Consider the following 20,269-nt stretch of genomic DNA (forward strand, 5'->3'; position numbering starts at 1 on the left):
GTTTATGTGCATGTTTGTACATCTGTGTGCAATCTGCCCCCAAGTTACCTCATCATCTCTAGAAAAGATGCTCACTAACCCATGCTGCAACCGATCAATAGCTGCCTCCCAGACATTAGAACCAAACTGCAAAAGATCAGACATTCGTTATGTATTTATATGCTTTGATATTTGGACACAATACATCTGCAGTTTCCGTGTCTGAAATGGAAACAATGTTAACATCTTTATATATGTTAAGTCTGAATTACCGGTAAACATTTTCATGGAAGTGACATTGTTGTAAAATTGTAGCAGACAGGTGAAGAAATGATCTGACAAGTGTGTGTCATATCATATATTTCGTATCAACTAATGAATTATATAGTGCATGTATAATTCAGAGAATTTCCAAGGGCACATTGGGACATGCGTGATTTCCTCACTTCGTGTTTGTGTACACTATGTGAGCATAGTGCTGAGAGTTGGGTGATCAGACTCACCATGTGACTTACAGCTGTAGTCTGTTGGTAACATTTAGTTCATCCAGAGTATCCTGTTTAGGGGAGCATCTGTTGTCCAATGGGTTAAAAATAGCTGCTTTGATTTGCTAGTTCCACATCTTAGAGATCTAGAAATAGAGGGAAACAGGAAGTCTCGTCCCTGATTGTTTTTGCTCATTTGTACAATTGCACAGCAGCTTTTTAGATAACTCACATGCAAAATTCGTGTTAGTCTACTTACAAACAGCCACCATACACCCACCAAAGCGCTCTCTCGAATATGGATAGACTTTGACGTAAATAAGTATGACCACCTGTGCATGTTGAAAGAGATGTGATTCATGAACGCATGCCTGCTTGTTTATGGATATACTATAAAAAGCTGCACAAAGACACCAAAGAATCTGACTGTTTTCCTTGTTTTATTTTTTGTTTTTGTTTTTTTTTTTTTTTTACAAATGAAGTCACATCTTTCTCTTCTTTTGCGTTTTAAGATAACTGAAGATAACAGTTGTACATATAACTTTGTATTACACTGTATGATGAAATGTAATTTTGTTTTGTGTATAAGTTTATTGAATAGAATAGAATAGAATAGAAATCATACAATATGCAAATACAAAATTATCAGAATCAGAACCAGAATGAGCTTTATTGCCAAGTGTGCTCACGTACACAAGGATTTTTTTTTTTTTTTTTTTTTTTGGTGATAGGAGAAACAAGCAAGTGCACACAGAATATTACAGTGAGACACAGAATATAAAACAATGTAAGAGTATAAATAGACATATAAAAAAAAATAGGACATATAACATAGAATGGCGTATGTACATGTGCAAGTGGTAATAAATGTGCAAGGTAGGGGTATGTACAGTTATTTAATTAAATAAGAGTGAATTTATATATGTACATGACATATTTATAGCCTATATTATTGCTGTATGAGAGTCCTGATGGCAGTTTAATTGTTCATGTGGTAAAAACTGTTCTTGTATCCTGGCTGTCCTGATGCTGAGTGCTCTGTAGCGCCTGCCAGAGGGTAACAGTTCAAAAAGAGGTGTATGGGGTCCAGAGAGATTCTACCTGCATGTTTCCTCACTCTGGAGATGCACAGGTCTTGGAGGGTGGGCAGGGGGGCACCAATAATCCTTTCAGCAGTCCTGACTGTCCATTTACAATACAAAATACAAAACAAAACAATGTGTGTATATGTGTGTTGTATATAATGTAAGTGTATGAAGTATGTGCGAGATCGAGATGAAGTGTCACAAGTTCAGTGGCGTAACTGTCTGTGCGGAGCTGTGGATCTGTTTAATGAGGGAACAGGAGACAGGAGGCAGAGGGTGACGGATTCTCCTGCAGAAATCTGAGCCACTTAATCCGCACAGTCCAGAGAGAGAGAGAGAAAAAGACAGCACTGAGCACTCATCTGACCCATGCTCATCTCTAAACTTAATCAAAACTGTGCCAAAGTCTGTTTTCAAGGGAGTTTTTTTGGACAAGAGGCACTTTTGCCTCATTTTTATTAGTGATGGTGAAGAAGGCACAAGAGATTTTTGGGGGGAGACAAAGGGGAAATTGGATCGGGACAATGTAGGCAGACTTCGACTTGAACCAGCATTTCCTACATGAGCATCACCGCTCAATGTGTCTGGAGTATGTGCACTAACCACTGCACCACAACTCTTGAATGTAAAAGATATGCAGTAATATCTACAAATTTCCCAAACTCTCATTAAATTAGTAAAATGTGGCCTAGTCTTTAAGTCCCTGCAGCTATATTACAGACATCCTAATTTAAGAATCCTATGTAATCTGTTTAGTAACCATGTCGATTTCAGTCAGGAAACCTGAATTTGTCAAAACTTAAAGAGATAGTTTACCAAAAAATGAAAATTCTCTCATCATTTACTCACCCTCATGCCATTCCAGATGTATATGACTTTCTTTCTTCTGCTGAACACAAATTAAGATCTTTAAAAGAATATTTCATCTCTGTAGGTCCATACAATGCAAGTGAATGGGTGCCAACATTTTGACTCCAAAAAGCACATAAAGGCAGCATGAAAGTAATCCATCTGACTCCAGTGTTTTAATCCATATTTTCAGAAGTGATATGATGTGTGGGTGAGAAACAGATCAATATTTAAGTCCTTTCTAACTTAAAATTATTCTCCCTTCCCGGTAGGGGGGTGATATGCATTAAGAATGTGAATCACCAAAAACACAAGATGAAGAATGTGAACGCGATCTGTTTCTTACACACACATATCATATCTCTTCTGGAGACATTGATTAAAATACTGGAGTCTTATGGATTACTTTTATGCTGACTTATGTGATTTTTGGAGCTTCAAAATTTTGCCACCCATTCACTTGCATTGTATGGACCAAAAGAGCTGAAAAATTCTTCTAAAAATCTTCATTTGTGTTCAGCAGAAGAAATAAAGTCATACACATCTGGGATGGCATGATTGTGAGTAAATGATGAGCGAATTTTAATTTTGGGGTGAACTATTCCTTTAACTTATAGAATTCTTGCAACAAGTAGATCTCAAGGAAGTTCTGTACTCCGTAAGTTAACCTTGTTGTCTCCCTCCTTCTCCCTTTCTGTCTTTTTTTTTTTGTTTTTTTTTTGTTTTTGTTTTTTTCAGGTAAGAAGAAGGTGTCACTCTATGACAGTCAGGCACCAATCTGCCCCATCTGTCAGGTGTTGCTGCGTCCAGGAGAACTGCAGGAGCACATGGAGCAGGAGATGGAGAGGCTCACCCACATGCACATCAGGTACAACACACACATCTGTACTTGCCATATTCTGACAGCTCCATCAGTTCTTGTCATGGTTACCCAAATCCTCCCTGTAACAAATGAAACACTTTGGCTGCTGTCCCTTACATAAAAGTTGTATCTGAGAAATTAGTGGTGTGGACAACTGGTACTGGTGTAGTGTTCCAATGATAGCAAAGTGCTTTTCCTTCCTATCATCCATCAGCCCACATATATTTAGGCCTTTCAAATGACCAGATTAAGCATGGCAACAGGATCACAGAGATCCAGCACAGAACCCATCATTCATTCACTGCCTCAGGCATTCAGACAGGGCAAGGCAGCTTGGAGCAATGGAGCAGAGGACCATGCTGCTTGTAGATCAACCCAACCGAGCAAGTTAAAGCACTGTGTTCTTTTCATACAGCATCTAACACTCTTTGCCCACCCAAACCCTGTCTTCAGTCAGGAAGTCTCATCCTGCGAGCCTGGAGGAATATTAGCCATAATAGGAAACAATGTACCGAGCCCTCGCTGTGTATCGTGATGAGAGGAACCAGAACACATTCCCCTTTAAGCATCTCCCTGTCCACTTTTCCTTTTTAATAGATTACGCCTCTGGACAGAATATGGGGGGAAACAGAAAGAGAAAGAGAGAGAGAGATATTAGTTCTCAGCAGGATGTCTTTCCTGCCCGATTGTTATCCATCTCACGGCAACTAGGAGTTATCTTTTAATAATTAATAAAGGGCAGTAAGCCGCCCTCCCCTGCGGGCAGTGGCTGTGGACACTGACTTGGCTCTGGGCCTCTGCCGCTCCTGCCTGTTTGATGGTGGCGGTTATTTAAGGAAATAGCATCATCACTCCTGGTCTGTCAGGGTTGGATGCTGCTCAGCATTACGGGCCCATGGCTCCTTTTAACCCCTGCTTGTAGCCGGGAGAGTTATTTCCTCTCTACAAGCCATAGGCAGCCCAATCGCTTAATACTGATTTAGGATACTGTGAAAGTAAGAGAGAAAGGGAAATAAGAGCAATTGTGAATGTATATAGGGATTTCAGAAGGAAGCAGAGTTTAGATAAAAGGAATAATGAGAATATAGAATTCACTTACAGAATTTTTACTGATTTCCTGAGAATTTCCTGAAATCCTCTAAATGATGCTTAGTTAATGGCCACTTAATCTGTGTTTTCAAAGTCAAAGTTTGACTATTTGTCACATACACACAGTGCAGAAGCAGTGAAATGCTTTTTCAGCAATACAAAATATTATTGTCTTAGTTTTTTGTCTTGTTTTGACAAAATATGTAAACATTCTTAAGACACATTTACAAACAAAATGGTATAATATATTTTGTATTGCTTTCAGATTAATCTTTCAAAATTTTGTAAGGTTTATTCTTAAAACAAGAAAAAAAAACTATCTGGCAATGGAGTAAAATAAACTTATTTCAAAGGGAAAACAAATGTCTTTTTCTTATCCCATTGTCAGATTTTTAAAAAAAATTTTAAGCACAAAGTTTACAATTTTTTATTTAGATTTCTCTGAAAACAAGACTTACATCTTTTGATATTTTTCTTGTCAAGTAAATATATCTTGTTTTAAAAATATTTAGATATTTTTACTGGAAAACAAGACAAAAATACTTATTAAGAAAAACATTGCAGTGTACAAGTCAGCTCCAGTTGAAACTGTGCATTTGTACAAATGCTAACATAATAGAGACAAAAAGAGAAATAAATTAAAAAGCATATAAGAATATGAGATAATGTTCAGTTACACCTCGTCCTAACTAGACGCAAAGTAACAAGTTGCCAAGTAATTATTCTGACCAAATGTAAAGCAAATAAAAGAAATAAAAAATGCTGCACAATGGGACAAAAACATTTGGAAGAGGATTTATCGCTTGATGCTTCTTCGGGTCATACTTGGTTAGGACTGGTGTTAGTCAAGGAAAATGTGTCATGGGTTAATAATATTGCAAAAAAGTTATTGATGTTTTCAACAAATTCAAAATTGACACACAGAATCACATATTAAAGAAGCTCATGATTTGATTATCCCATTTTAATTCATTTACAACATTTGCATTCAGGGATTACACAAGATTTAGGCATCACTAAAGAACACAGATTAGACCCCAGATAGCTCCACCAATCCTCCAGGTATCACTGTGTATCTCTGGGTTACTTCCTTCCCTGCACACTTCCTCTCAGACAGGGCTGTGCTCAACACACACTTGCACACACAGATCATTGAAAGTGACATGGGAATTTGTGGCAATTTGTAGTAAATCTCCCTTTAATGATAGCATTTCATTCTGCAACAAATGAGACTTGAGTGCATGTAAAATGGGGAAAGCTATTTAAGATGTAGCATTAGGCAGATGTCTGAGTGGATGCGGGTGAGTGTGTGTGAGATTGGGACCCGCCGCTGCACTCCCTCTCTCTCTCGTTCTCCCTTGTGGCTGCATTGCTATGCCCCCTTCCCTGACTCGTCCTCCGCTCTTCATGTATGGAAATGGAAGTCCATCATGCCCTTTACCCGTCTGCCTGCTCTGAGGGCCTCAGCAATCTACATATTCCCTCACCCTTTCCCAGCCTCTCCATGTAATCAATTTGCCTCCAGCGGAGCGAGGGAGATCTGGGTGGCAAACGACACAAAAAGCAATCTTTATCTTCAGCTCACAACCCCCCAACTGTCGAGTGGCATTTATTAAATTTTCACCAGCTCCCTCTCTTTCTCTCTCTCACTCTTCCTCTCTCGTCTCAGTGGCTGCAAGAGGGGGAAAGGGAAAGCTTGGTTTGTCCAGAGTGTGGAGTTTGTGAGAGATTTTAAAATTTGGGATCATATAATGGAACTGATAGGCTCAAACACAATTAATGGCAATCAGAGCTCTATTTCTTTCCGCAAAGAGGTAAAAAGAGTCTCACTTAACTGAGCACCACAGGCTAAACAATGAAAACTGTTTAATTGGTAAGTCATTGAAGGTTGAATGTTCATATGAATCCATCTTATTAGTATAGATGCAAACATATTGTAGAGGAATCAACAATAAGGAAGCGGGAAGCGGGGTGGCAATCCAGGTAAATCAAGCTTTTTATTTAAGCGTTTCCAGCTTCACACTCAAAGCATTGGCTTTTCAGCTTCACAATCAAAGTATTGGCTTTTCAGCTTGCAACTTCTGGTGTGTGTTTGTCTCTGACTCTCTCTCCCTCACTGGCGTTCTCGGCGGCCTTTTCAAGCTCATCTCTGTCGTCACTGTAACGAGACACAGGTGTTACGTATCATTAATCACCAGGTGATGGCCCTTACCGCTTCCTCTCTCCCCAGCGACAGACACATGACCACGTCCTGTTCCACATACCCTCACCGCCCGACTCAGTCCTGGGCAACGTCCAGCCTGCCAAATCCCCCCCCATTCTTGGAGAGGAAATCAGCCACAACCATCTGTGGCCCTGGCCTATGGACCACCTTAAATTTGAAGGGCTGAAGCGCCAAGTACCAGCGAGTGATCCGCACATTGGTATTCTTCATGCAGGGGAGCCACTGAAGCGGGGTGTGATCCAAGTAGAGGATGAAGGCCTGCCCCAGCAGGTAGTAGCGGAGCGTTAGAACCGCCTACTTGATGGCAAGACACTCTTTCTCGATGGTGCTGTACTTAGTCTCTCTCAAAGAGAGCTTACGACTAATGTACAGCACGGGGCGCTCCACACCCTCCACCGCCTGCGAGAGCACGGCCCCCAACCCCCTCTCTGATGCATTCATCTGTAAAATAAGGGGAGAGAGAAATTAGGAGCATGAAAAAGCGGCCCACCACAGAGTGCATATTTCACTCTCGTGAAAGCCTGTTGGCACGCCTCCACCCACTGGACCAAATCTGGTGCCCCCTTTTTAGTGTGATCAGTCAAGGGGCTGGTGACATCGGAAAAATTAGGGACAAACCTTCTGTAATAGCCAGCCCCATGAACTGCCTCCTTTTTGGACTTGGGACGTGGGCAGGCCGCTATCGCTGCGGTCTTATCAATTTGGCGACGTACCTGCCCATGACCCAAATGGAAGCCCAGATACCATACTTCCATACGCCCAATTGTGCAATTTTTTGGGATTGCCGTTAGCCCCGCCCGCCTCAGCAACTTCAGGACAGCTCTCAGATGCTGCATTACTGTATATTATGATATCTTCTAAGTAGGCAGCGGCATACGCAGCATCTGGCCAGAGGATCTTATCCATTAAGCGCTGGAACGTGGCGGGAGCCCCGAACAAACCGAACAGAAGAGTGAAGAATTGGTGTAATCCGAACGGTGTGGAAAAGGCTGTTTTTTCTCGGGATAATGGAGTTAAGGGGATCTGCCCATATCCTTTAGTTAAATCCAGTGTCGAATAAAATTGAGTCACACCCAACCGATCGAGCAGTTCGTCACTTCGGGGCATTGGGTACGCATCAAATTTAAACTGTGTTGAATTTCCGGTAATCAACACAGAACCGGACTGACCCGTCACTCTTAGGTACAAGAACAACTGGGCTCGCCCAATCGCTGTGCGATTCTTCTATTACCCTCATCTTGAGCATTGCCTCGAATTCGTCCCGATTCACCTTTTTCTTGTGTTCGAGTATGCGGTATGGCCAACTACGCACTACCACTCCCAGTGGGGTCTCGATATGGTGTTGTATTAGTCTGACCGGGAAGAGGAGAGAACACGTCCGCGAGCTCTTTTTGCAACCTGGCCACCTCCGTGAGCTGGGACGGCGAGAGGTGGTCTCCACAAGGGACTGGGGTGAATGGATTGGCTTTGAACTTCACCTCTGGCCCAAGCTCTGCCCTCACCTGAACTACCATCGCCATAGACACGGGGACCACCTCTCTCCATAATTTAAGGAGGATGAGGTGATAAATTTGACGTGCCCTGCCTCTACCCGTTCGTTTAACTTCATAATTGAGGTCCCTGACTCGCCGTGTAACCTCAAAGGGAGCTCAGTGTGGGGAGTAATACAAGTACTTTGTCTCCCGGTACAAATTCCCGTAGCTGGGCACCCCTGTTATACAGCCGGCTTTGTGTCTCTTTTGCTTGGAGCAAATTCTGTTGTGACAACTGACCCAGTGTGTGTAGCTTTACTCGAAGATCAAGGACATATTGAATTTCATTTTTGCTTTGGTAAGGTTCCTCCTCCCACGTCAAGGACCCCGCAGGGCCGGCGTCCATACAGGAGCTCGAAGGGGGAAAACCCCGTGGAGGCTTATGGGACCTCCCTGACTGCAAATAATAGAGGGTCCAGCCACTTGTCCCAATTTCTAGTGTCCTCATGTACGAACTTACGAATCATGTTTTTTAGGGTGCGAATAAATTGTTCCACCAGCCTGTCAGTTTGCGGGTGATAAATGCTGGAATTGATTTAATCCCCAGCAATTCATAAAGTTTGCGTAGTGTGTGTGACATAAACATAGCACCCTGGTCGGTGAGGATTTCTATCGGAATCCCCACCCGGGAGATAATTTTGAAGAGTGCCTCCGCAACACTGCGTGCTGAGATGTTGCACAGGGGCACTGCTTCAGGATATTGCGTTGTGTAATCCACCAGGACTAACACAAACCGATATCCGTGTGCTGACCATTCTAATGGCCCCACGAGGTCCATGCCAATTCTTTCGAAGGGGACCTCGATTAGTGGTAACGGGCACAATGGCGCTCTTGGGGTTGCCGGTGGATTCACCAACTGACATTCGCGGCATGCAGCACACCATCTGCGCACATTCCCATGAATGCCTGGCCAATAAAAGCAGGCCATTAAATGGTGTAGTGTTCTTTCTTGCCCTAAGTGACCCGCCATAGGATTGTGAGTGTTTCCCGACAGCTCCTCGGGACTAATAACTTGTATAACTTGTATTGTATTTTCATGGGTTTGAGTGTCCTGCGTCACTCGATACAACCGGTTCCTAATAATTGAAAAATACGGATATGTGAGGGTGACGTCAAGCTGGAGCTGCTGGCCATCGATTACTCCCACTTGGTCAAAGGCGTACCTAAGGGTTTCGTCACGCGACTGCTCAAGAGGGAAGTCCCCCTCCGGGAATTCCCTAAGGGCGGGAATGCTGGAGGATTCCCCCCCTGCGTCATTCTGATGCTGAGCTCAAGATGGACTCAAGATGGCACCGAATATGGCTGCTGCATTGCGAGCTCCAACACAACATGGTAGTGTTTTGTTTGTTTTGTTTACAATTCTTATGTTTTTTGTCTTGGATGTTGTCTGCCTTATTGTCTACGACAGACAAACACTTTTGGACATTGGTTCAGCAATTTCACACCATAAACCGGACTTCAAATTCCTCAATGCCGACCCGTTGTTTACAAACACGCAAGCGGAGCCCTTTGTCTGGGCAGTCCAGACACGGAAACGCAGGAGGAAAAGGGGAAACAGAGCCGGCGTTCTCATCAGAGTAAGACGACGCGCAAATCGACCCCCACTACTCAGTATTCTACTGGCAAATTTTCAGTCTCTGGATAACAAGCACTGCGAGCTGAAAGCACGGATCTCTTTCCAATGAGAGACGAGGGACTGCTGCATCATCTGCCTTACAGAAACTTTGATGTCTGTGGAGATTCCAGACTCAGCCATTGAACCCGCGGGGTTCTCCATGCACCAAGCGGACAGAACGAAAGACCTCTCAGGTAAAAGCAGAGGTGGTGGTGTATGTTTTATGATCAACAAATCCTGGTGTGATCAGAGGAACGTACATTCTATCAAGTCTTTCTGCTCTCCTGATCTGGAATTTCTCATGCTTCTGTGTCGACCATTCTGGCTACCGTGGGAATTCACAGCGGTCATTATCACTGCTGTGTACATCCCCCCACAAGCCGACACAGACCGGGCACTCAAGGAACTGTATGGGATTATAAGTGAGCAGGAAACCACGCACCCTGAGGCTGCGTTCATTGTGACCTGGGACTTTAATAAAGCCAGTTTCAAATCAGTCGCACCAAAATACCACCAGCACATTAGTTTCAACACATGAGGGGACCGGGTTTTGGACCATTGCTACTCTCCCTTCCGGGATGGCTACAAATCCCTCCCCCGCCCACCATTTGGCAAACCCGCTTACAGGCAGAAACTGAAACAGGAAGCACCCACCCTCAGAACGATCCAGTGCTGATCGGACCAATCAGACTCTACGCTATAGGACTCTTTTGATCACACGGACTGGGAGATGTTCCGGTCCGCCTCTGATGACGACATCGAGCTTTACGCTGATAGCGTAATGTGTTTCATCAGAAAGTGCGTGGAGGACGTTGTTCCGACCAGAACAACACGGATCTATCCGAACCAGAAGCCATGGATAAATAGCGATGTTCGCACGGTACTTAATGTGCGGACCTCCGCTTTTAATTCCGTGAACGCGGAGGAGCATAAACAAGCTAGTTATGCCCTCCGAAAAACTATCAGAACAGCAAAACGCCAGTACAGGAACAAGATTGAAGGACAGTTTAACACCACCAACTCTAGAAGCATGTGGCAGGGAATTAACATCATCACGAACTTTAAAGGGAATAAAAACTCCGCCATGAACACCGCTGCCTCTCTCCCGGATGAGCTAAATACTTTTTATGCTCGTTTTGAGGGAAATAACACCGCCCTCACGGAGAGAGCTCTCACGGCCGAAGCTACAGAGGTTAGTTCACTCTCCGTCTCTGTAGCAGATGTAACCCGATCCTTCCGACGGGTGAATATCCGCAAAGCCGTGGGTCCAGACTGCATTCCGGGCCGCGTCATCAAAGCATGCGCGAACCAGCTGGCTGGTGTTTTTATAGACATTTTCAACCTTTCCCTCTCTTTGTCTGTAGTCCCCACATGCTTTAAAACATCCACCATTGTGCCTGTTCCAAAGCAATCAAAAATAACTTGCTTAAATGACTGGCGTCCTGTTGCTCTGACCCCCATCATCAGCAATTGCTTTGAGAGACTAATCAGAGATCACATCTGCTCTGTGCTGCCTCTCTCTCTAGACCCATTGCAGTTTGCTTACCGCAGCAACCGCTCCACTGATGATGCCATTGCATCTACAATACACACTGCTCTCTCCCACCTGGAAAAAAAGAACACTTATGTGAGAATGTTGTTTGTAGACTACAGCTCAGCATTCAACACCATAGTGCCCTCCAAACTAGATGAGAAACTCTGGGCTCTGGGCTTAAACAGCTCGCTGTGCAGCTGGATCCTGGACTTCCTGTCAAGCAGACGCCAGGTGGTTAGAATAGGCAGCAACATCTCATCACTGACCCTCAACACTGGAGCCCCACAGGGCTGTGTTCTCAGCCCACTCTTGTATTCCTTGTACACACATGACTGTGTGGCAACACATAGCTCCAATGCCATCATTAAGTTTGCTGATGACACGACAGTGGTAGGTCTGATCACTGACAATGATGAAACAGCCTACAGAGAGGAGGTGCACACTCTGACACACTGGTGTCAGGAGCACAACCTCTCCCTCAACATCAGTAAGACAAAGGAGCTTGTGGTGGACTTCAGAAGAAAAGACAGAGAACACAGTCCCATCACCATCAATGGAGCACCAGTGGAGAGAGTCAGCAGCTTCAAGTTCCTGGGTGTCCACATCACTGAGGAACTCACATGGTCCATCCGCACTGAAGTCGTTGTGAAGAAGGCTCATCAGCACCTCTTCTTCCTGAGATGGCTGAGGAAGTTTGGAATGAACCGCCACATCCTCACACGGTTCTACACCTGCACTGTAGAGAGCATCCTGACTGGCTGCATCTCTGCCTGGTACGGCAATAGCACAGCCCAAAACCGCAAAGCACTGCAAAGGGTGGTGTGAACTGCCAGACACATCATCGGAGGTGAGCTTCCCTCCCTCCATGACATATATACCAGGCGGTGTGTGAAAAAAAGCTCGGAGGATCATCAGAGACTCCAGCCACCCGAGCCAAGGGCTATTCTCACTGCTACCATCAGGCAGGCGGTATCGCAGCATCAGGAACCGCACCAACTGACTCCATGATAGCTTCTTCCCCCAAGCAATCAGACTTTTGAACTCTTGATCTCCCACGATCAAAATACATCAGCGCTGCACTTTAATATTATTATTACTCTTACTCTTATATCTCACACCGGACTGTCATAAATTATATTATTATTATATTATATTCTATCTTAACAACTTACTATCAACCGACAGCCTGAATGTCAATACAGTACAATACAACCTACTGTACATTCTATATATACTACTATATATACTTTTTTTTATTATTGAATAATGTGTATCTATATTGTGTGTATTGTATACTGTACAGTGTATGTTATTATTTGTATATTGTGTTGTGTGTAATTATGTGTATATTAGACTTTAAATTGTGCTGGGTTAATTTGATGTTATTGTAAATTGGTATATGTCTCATCACTGTCACGACTGCTATGTTGATCAGAACTGCACCCAAGAATTTCACACACCATTGCACTTGTGTATATGGCTGTGTGACAATAAAAGTGATTTAATTTGATTTGATTTGAGCTGACACGGACGGCCCCGGCTCCGTCTCTGCAGCCATCACGTCACACATCACACACCTTGTTTTTGGTTCGCAGGACCCATCCACACACAATGCTTTTAATAATCTTTTAAACACCGGCTAATTGGTTCCCAGAATCAGTGGATGGGTGAGGCAGGAATTAACCACGGCCTCCACTCTATGCTTTACTCCCCGATATTGACTAATCACCTTGTGTTTTGTACCCAAAGCCCCGTCATGAACCAAGCCGTGGTGGATCAAGGTTTGATTACAACCTGAATCCACCAGGGCTTGGTATGTACACCCCTTAATTTGTACCAGTATCCTGTATGTCCCTGCTCAACCGGGGGCAGACTGTGGCGTGTTGGGGACCCGAATCCACATCTCTACCTCCTTCACTGGACGCCAGTCCTGGACCAGGCTTCCCAGCTGCACCAGTGGTGGCGGACACATCAACCTGGGAAGGATGACGAAGAGGGGTAGGGGAGGGGGCCAGCGCATAGTGCAGCCGCGAAGGCGAGGCGCCGGCTTGGGTGGAACCGCTCCCCATTTCCAGGGAGCGGGTGTAGGGCGAGAGGGAGGAAAGGGAGGGGCAAGAGGAGGAGCAAGAGGGAGTGAGAGAGAGAGAGAGAGAGAGAACAGGACTGCGGCTCGCCGACTTCCGGGTAGGCCACCATGTGGGCTTCGGCCAGCTGGGCGCCATCCTTGCGCGAGGAGGGCTTAATGGCGGGACTCCTGGATGCTGGCCAGGGCACGGATGACTTTGTCCAGCAATGAGGTGTCCATGGCGACCAGTCTTCTTCCTTATCCCGGGTTTCGGCACCAGTGTAGAGGAATCAACAATAAGGAAGCGGGAAGCAGGGTGGCAGTCCAGGTAAATCAAGCTTTTGCATTTGAATTGAAGCATTTCCAGCTTCACAATCAAAGCATTGGCTTTTCAGCTTCACAATCAAAGTATTGGCTTTTCAGATTGCAACTTCGGGTGTGTGTTTGTCTCTGACTCTCTCTCTCACTGGCGTTTTTGGCGGCCTTTTCAAGCCCATCTCCATCGTCACTGTAACAAGACACAGGTGTTACATATCATTAATCACCAGGTGATGGCCCTTACCGCTTCCTCTCTCCCCAGCGACAGACACATGACCACGTCCCGCTCCACACATATACAAACATGTATGTTAGTATAGATGCAAACATATACAAATGTATAGAGTATAGATGTAAAAATATACATTAGTATAGATGCAGACATATGCAAATATATAAGTTAGTATAGATGCAAACATATACAAACATGTACATTAGTATAGATGCTACTGTAACATATATAAACATACACTTTAGTGTAGATGCTAACATATACAAACATACATTAGCATAGATGCAAAAATTCACAGATATACGTTAGTATAGATGCAAACATTTACAAACATATACGTTTGTTTAGATGATAACATATACAAACATATACATGAATATAGATGCAGACATTAACAAACATACGTTAGTATAGATGCAAACATATACAAACGTATTTGTATAAATGCAAACATATACAAACGTATTCATTATTATAAATGCAAACATATGCAAACATACAGTATACGTTAGTATAGAGCAAACATTTCCAAACATATACATTAGTATAGATGCAAACATATATGTCTGTAGTACAGATGTAAACTTATGCAAACATAAACGTTAGTATAGATTCAAACATATACAAAAAAGACACTTAGAAGTTTGTTCCTTCTGATCTCTCTCTCTGTCTCTCTATCTTTTTTGTTATTCTGGACTGTCTTTGCATCCTCATCCCTCTTTCACCTCCAGTCATGGTGAAGGCCTTAATGTTGCCTCATTAAACCGATGTTTACTGTTAACAAATGATATTAGTCTTCTGCTTACTCCCTTTTCCTTTACTCTTTCATTGTCCGTTTTGTTATTACCTTGGATTAACATCCCAAAGCAGCACATTTTACCCCATTTGTGAGTTTTCCTTTGGTGTTTTTAAGTATACCTTGTCTGATGATTACATTAGAAATTTGGCCTCAATTTAATTCCAGTAATTTCACTGCAAAATTCCAACAAGATTTAAACGTTGATGTCAACACAGTAGTCTTATATTAACTCATGCTCTATACATCTACTATTACATAAAATCCCACAGGCCCAATTGCTCAGGTGCTGTGTGACATTTCTAAACTGGTAAAGAGTGTTTTTCTGTCATTGACCTTCCCTGCCTGTCCCACAGGCCCGAATAGTGCAGAAAAGATGGCTTTGGGGTAGTTTGGTGTCCTATGAGTGTAGAGGGGACAATTAAAATGTTGCAATGTATGGAGTGTATCGAAGAGTTTTTTTTTTTGGTTTTTTTTTACAAGAGGAGATGTGTGAGGTCACTGAGATTCACAGTGCCACGCCAGTGGATTTATGATGCTGAAGAGTCCGTTTATTATCTTGCAAACAGTGCACTGTCACCGATGGGGCAATTTATTCCCTCTCAAGGCCTGGTCCTGATTTGTGTTGTCTCTTTGGTCTCCTTTCATCCTTTCCCTCTGTCCCCTTCTCTTTCTTTCTTTCTCTGGGTGTCAGATCAATCATACTGACTGTGGAAAAGGTGGGCATGAGACTTATTACCTGAGTAGAGGGGTGGGACAAAGTATATAGCCCCGCCTCCACCTGTCAGTCTGCACAGCTGAGTTTCTTTAGGCATGTTAGATTTAGTCAGTCACTGAGTCCACCAAAAGATAGTATTAGGAGGAGGAGATGGACCACTTGTAGAAAACTAATGGGAAAAATTGCTATGCTCAATGTAGGAATGGAAGTCCCACCTTTCAGTCAAAAGAACCATTCGCCTCCAATTCTTCATCATGCATGGCAATTAGCTTGATCAGTCTGAAAAGAAAAAGGTTTTTAGTGTAATTTGAGCCTCAGTCAGATTTTTGTGGAAATGTTACATGTTACAGAAATGTAATATTGACAAACAGTTTTGGAGATTTCAGATTTCAGTACTTGCACAACTAGCTGCCACTTGCCTTAAAGGAAACTGTCTTTGTTTTCCTTTGTTTCATTTTGCTCTTTCTAATCTAAATGAGCATAAACAGGGCCCATGTTACCTGCTCTTTTGCTCTTCGCTCCATTATATTCTCCATTTCATTTGTCCACTCGGGTGACAAGTGCGCCTGGCAGATCAGACTTTCAGATTAGGGTGCAGGCTAATTCCATTTCAGTGCCAGGCTAGAGCAACCATTTCTCCGGGTGTCAATGCATGACTCAGAGTGAACATGACAAGGGTGACGTTACCCATCATTGTTCCCCGGGTCATCATCATGCTGCTTAATAAACACCCAGCAATGACCCAACTATGAGGCATGGGGTGGTGGTCTTAAAAATAGATTCAGCTAGAATGACACACATGTGTTTGTCATATGAGAGAGAAAAGAAAGCAATGGAAAAAAGAGATAGCAGGAGGGATATTAATGTTTCAGAGAGGGATCTGATTTGATGTGTCTTTCCCTATTGTCAGTGGATGTTTTAGCAGCCCCGTTTAATAATTCCTGCCTTCCAGGGGCCTTGGTAGCTCAGTGGTAAAAGACGCTGGCTACAACCCCATGCTAGGGCGTGCTGAGTGACTCCAGCCAGGTCTCCTAAGCAACCAAATTGGCCTGGTTGCTAGGGAGGGTAGAGTCACATGGGGTAACCTCCTCGTGGTCGCTATAATGTGGTTTGTTCTCGGTGGGGCGTGTAAGTTGAGCGTGGATGCCGCGGTGGATGGCGTGAAGCCTCCAAATGCGCTATGTCTCCGTGGCAACGCGCTCATCAAGTCACGTGATAAGATGCGCAGGTTGACGGTCTCAGACGCAGAGGCAACTGAGAATCGTCCTCCGCCACCCAGATTGAGGCAAATCACTACGCAACCACGAGGACTTAAAATTGGACTTGGCTAACCAAATTGGGAGAAAAAGAAAAAAAAGAAAATATAATTCCTGCCTTCCAATCAGTCATCCTCAATCCACAATGTCCACGAAGCAAAGATTCAATGTACAATCCACCAGCCCGACTCGAGAGAGAGTAAACCCCCATCCTTTTTTCTCTCTTTCCACCATTCTCTGCCTCTTTAATACAATGTTTACAAGCTGGTGCATTGTCCTCAACATATTTCAATGTCCTAAGTGCTCAAGGCGTTTCACTGACAAATCAAATAACCGCAAAATCATTTATTTCCTTCTGCCTTAGTCTAACTGCAGGAGGGGTGGGGGGATCAAGTCTGGATGGAAGCATCCATGAGAATGATTACTTCAATAAAAAAATTATAACCCAAATCTGCTTAGCAGTCGTACTTTTGGACAGTAATTGTTTCAAATGCAGCATGACCCAGGGCTGCCTGGATTGAGTGGCACAGGGGATGGGTTTGAAACAGCTCACATTTTTTTTATTTTTTTCCACATCTCCAGATGATTAAAAGTGTGATTTGTGTGGCTTTGTTCTCTTTTGTCTCAGCTGTCCTCTCTAAGGCCTGTTCAGGTCCTAAGTGAGGCCAACAAGGGAGTGCTCAGTGTGGCTGAGCTAAAGTGATTGCTGAAGGCAGAGACACATGTACACAGACACACTCCAAATTGACAGTCTCAGTGATTACACAGTATCTGTCATAGCCATCTGAAACTTTTTTGTGACTTACTCTGAACTTTCCTTTTTCCTCACAGTAAAAACCCATCACACAAGGACATCAATGCAGCTCCAGGCACACCGAAGGTAAGATGGCCACCTCTGTGGAGCCATTTTAAATCATTATGTCTACTGATAGGCTCAGACACAATTAATGGCAATTAAAGCTCTATTTCTTTCCACAAATAGGTAAAAAGAGTCTCACTTAACTAAACAAGAGAGGATGCAAACATCTGGCTTTATTTCCTGAAGTAATTTACTTACATGGAAAAGTGAGAGCTTTAAATGCTTCCTGTCAGGGCTATTCAACAGACCTAGACATGAAAAATGATACCAATGTTTTGTTGTCTCATTTTCCTAAATGGAGGAAGAGTCAAAGTACATTTCCCCAATTGAATTCACATCCGCGTCAATTGAATTATGTACAGCACATTATGCGACAAACTGTCATTTATGGTAACGTCTTGAGCATTCACTACAAGGTTTACCAGAGAGATTTTTTGATGTGCTTACAGTACAGATGTTTCATTTCAACTAAGGATGTTGAGCCTAAATATGCCTTTATATGGATATATGACATTATCAGTGGAGAGTACTGAGGGACATTAGAAAGGTATTCTTTATTTTTACAGATTTGATGATGCCATGAACTTTTCTAAACATTGGAGATATTTCTAGCTTCCAGTGATCAGCACACCTGACAAACTGCCATCAACCTTATATTTACTGAAGGCATTCTGAACACTATCGGAGAAATATTTGTATTTTTTTATCACAATTTAAATGCAATCCCAAGTGGCATTTCTTGGTGTAGAAACCGTTCAATGAGACAGAATTGAGATCATAATTGTTTCGTCCTCGTAAGATTGTGCCTCAGCCAAAGGGCAAACCTTTGGTTCTGACTGGCAGTCAGTGAGAAACTGGGAGTATGGAAAGAGCATGGGAGCCAGAAGACACAGGAACGGGTGAGAGAACAAGCCGTGTGAGGCGTGACTGAGCATTCTATAGCCCACGTTTAGTATTCCTCAGGAGTGTGTGGAGAATGAAGAGGCTAGCTGGGACGGTGGAGGGGGTCCATGCTTCTCCTTTAGAAGATGGCGCACAGGCAGATCAGGCCCAGCTCGCTAGTTCTAAAGGGGATTAACCCTGGGCCAAGTTGGCCCGTCTTCACCCTTCCCTCAAGCCGCCATTGCCATAGCGACTCCATGCCAGTCTGTGCGGCTACTAATCCAATGGGGCGAAGGCCAGTGGCAGTAGGCAGCACAATTACCACGCTTATATCTGCAGCATCGCAACAGCGTGTTACGCTTCCCACCACCCAGCAACATGTTTGACATAATATACATATTAAAGACACATGTTTTCATTAAAATGTTATTTTATAAACCAAATGTATTAAGTGCCATCCTTCTGCTGAAAGATATAGCCCTATTATCGAAAACTACCTAGTGCTAATGTTTATAGTTGTTCTCTGTGTGTATTGTAAAGTAGCTAGATGTTTCATGTCATAATTGCTACTATATTGTGTATTTTAGCTCAACTGGAGCATTGAACTGACCAATCAGCATCCGGGATCCTTAATATAAACTGGAACTCTTTTGTAAATTTAATGGTACGTAAGTTTAGGTTCTGATATTGTTTTACGCCGAGGTGGCCATTCACGTGCCATCGTGGACTTTTATCAAGTTGCATCGAACAAAGAAACCATTCAACTTTACAGACACTAGATGCTGTAGATCAATGTGAACACTTAACACACATTCAGTATGCACATCGTATTCCCTGAGCTCTAAAGGTTTTGAGATCACAAATAAATTGTTTCCTGACCTTGCGATTCAAAAGCATAAGGAGCCATGCATAATGTCTAATTTACTGTCCCTGTTGAGAGAGGCTGCCATTTTTCACATATTAATATTAGATTACAGTTGTCAGCCACTAAAGCCGCGAGCCCTCCTCTCACTCTGATTAATCAGAACAGATTGTAAATACAAATATTTTACAGCCGCCTCATAAAAAGCAGGATGGAGATCAACACTCCCGTTAAAGTGAGCAGTATTTCCCCTCCCCCCTTTCCCCAGTCATTTGAGAAATTAAGTCAATTTGGTTTTCAGAAGGACAGGCCTGTTGCGTCTCCTAGTGCATTTAGAGGTAGCTTTATAGCCTATCAAAAGTGTCCTGTCATGCTGTCTGGTGTCCTGGTCCATTACTCTAAACACTGATGTCCTGTCAACACTTCTAGTTTGAAGCTGAAATGACAGTTAATGGTTATCTGTCAACATTTATGAACATCGGTCACATTGTTTCAGCACTCCACTTCTGGCATTCTGGAGTTCTTGTAGTGGTGTTTTTTTTTTTACAGGCTACACCATCACTTCTGTGGATGACATGTTTATCTAGCAGATGGTTGCTCACCTCTTTCTCTCGCTTTGTGTTTTTTTCTCTCGTTAGTCTCTCCTGTTGTCAGTGCACATCAAACGGGAGGGCGAGTCTCCAGTTGTGTCCCCGCTCTCCTCTGATGAAGCTCACCATTCTGACAGATACCAGGTGAGATGGGAAACCTTAGACAGAGCGAAACTGTCACTGGTGCAGAGAGACATACAGACTGTGCAGTGCAGTTCTGACACTCTGAACATCACTCCACATAAAGACCACTGAAACCCTCCACTCTGATGCAGCATTTCATTCAGCTGGTTTTAGCCTGTTGAGAATGTCTCGCTATGTGGGAGCCTCAAAACTGAAGTGGATTTTCATGCAGCATGTCAAAAGATTTTGCTTTCCTTGATTTAAAGATTTAATATTTAGGATGACATTCACTGGGATGCAATGGCGTCACTTTG

General features: G+C 43.4%; 1 protein-coding gene across 8 annotated transcripts in view; it reads left to right on the forward strand.

The window, feature by feature from the left end:
• Window positions 1-20,269, forward strand: part of rnf220a (ring finger protein 220a) — a 171,103-nt gene that overhangs the window by 111,763 nt on the left and 39,071 nt on the right. For 7 of the 8 annotated variants that reach the window (XM_051699180.1, XM_051699181.1, XM_051699184.1 and 4 more), the window contains exons 3-5: window positions 3,137-3,266; window positions 17,471-17,519; window positions 19,881-19,976. In XM_051699180.1, coding sequence (XP_051555140.1) covers window positions 3,137-3,266; window positions 17,471-17,519; window positions 19,881-19,976 — 275 coding nt within the window. Of the gene's footprint in view, window positions 1-3,136; window positions 3,267-13,518; window positions 13,648-17,470; window positions 17,520-19,880; window positions 19,977-20,269 lie in introns of those variants that run through there. The other variant, XM_051699187.1, reaches the window with a different exon arrangement.

Source organism: Myxocyprinus asiaticus, chromosome 5 (genome assembly GCF_019703515.2).
Source record: "Myxocyprinus asiaticus isolate MX2 ecotype Aquarium Trade chromosome 5, UBuf_Myxa_2, whole genome shotgun sequence".
Taxonomy (NCBI): Eukaryota; Metazoa; Chordata; class Actinopteri; order Cypriniformes; family Catostomidae; genus Myxocyprinus; species Myxocyprinus asiaticus.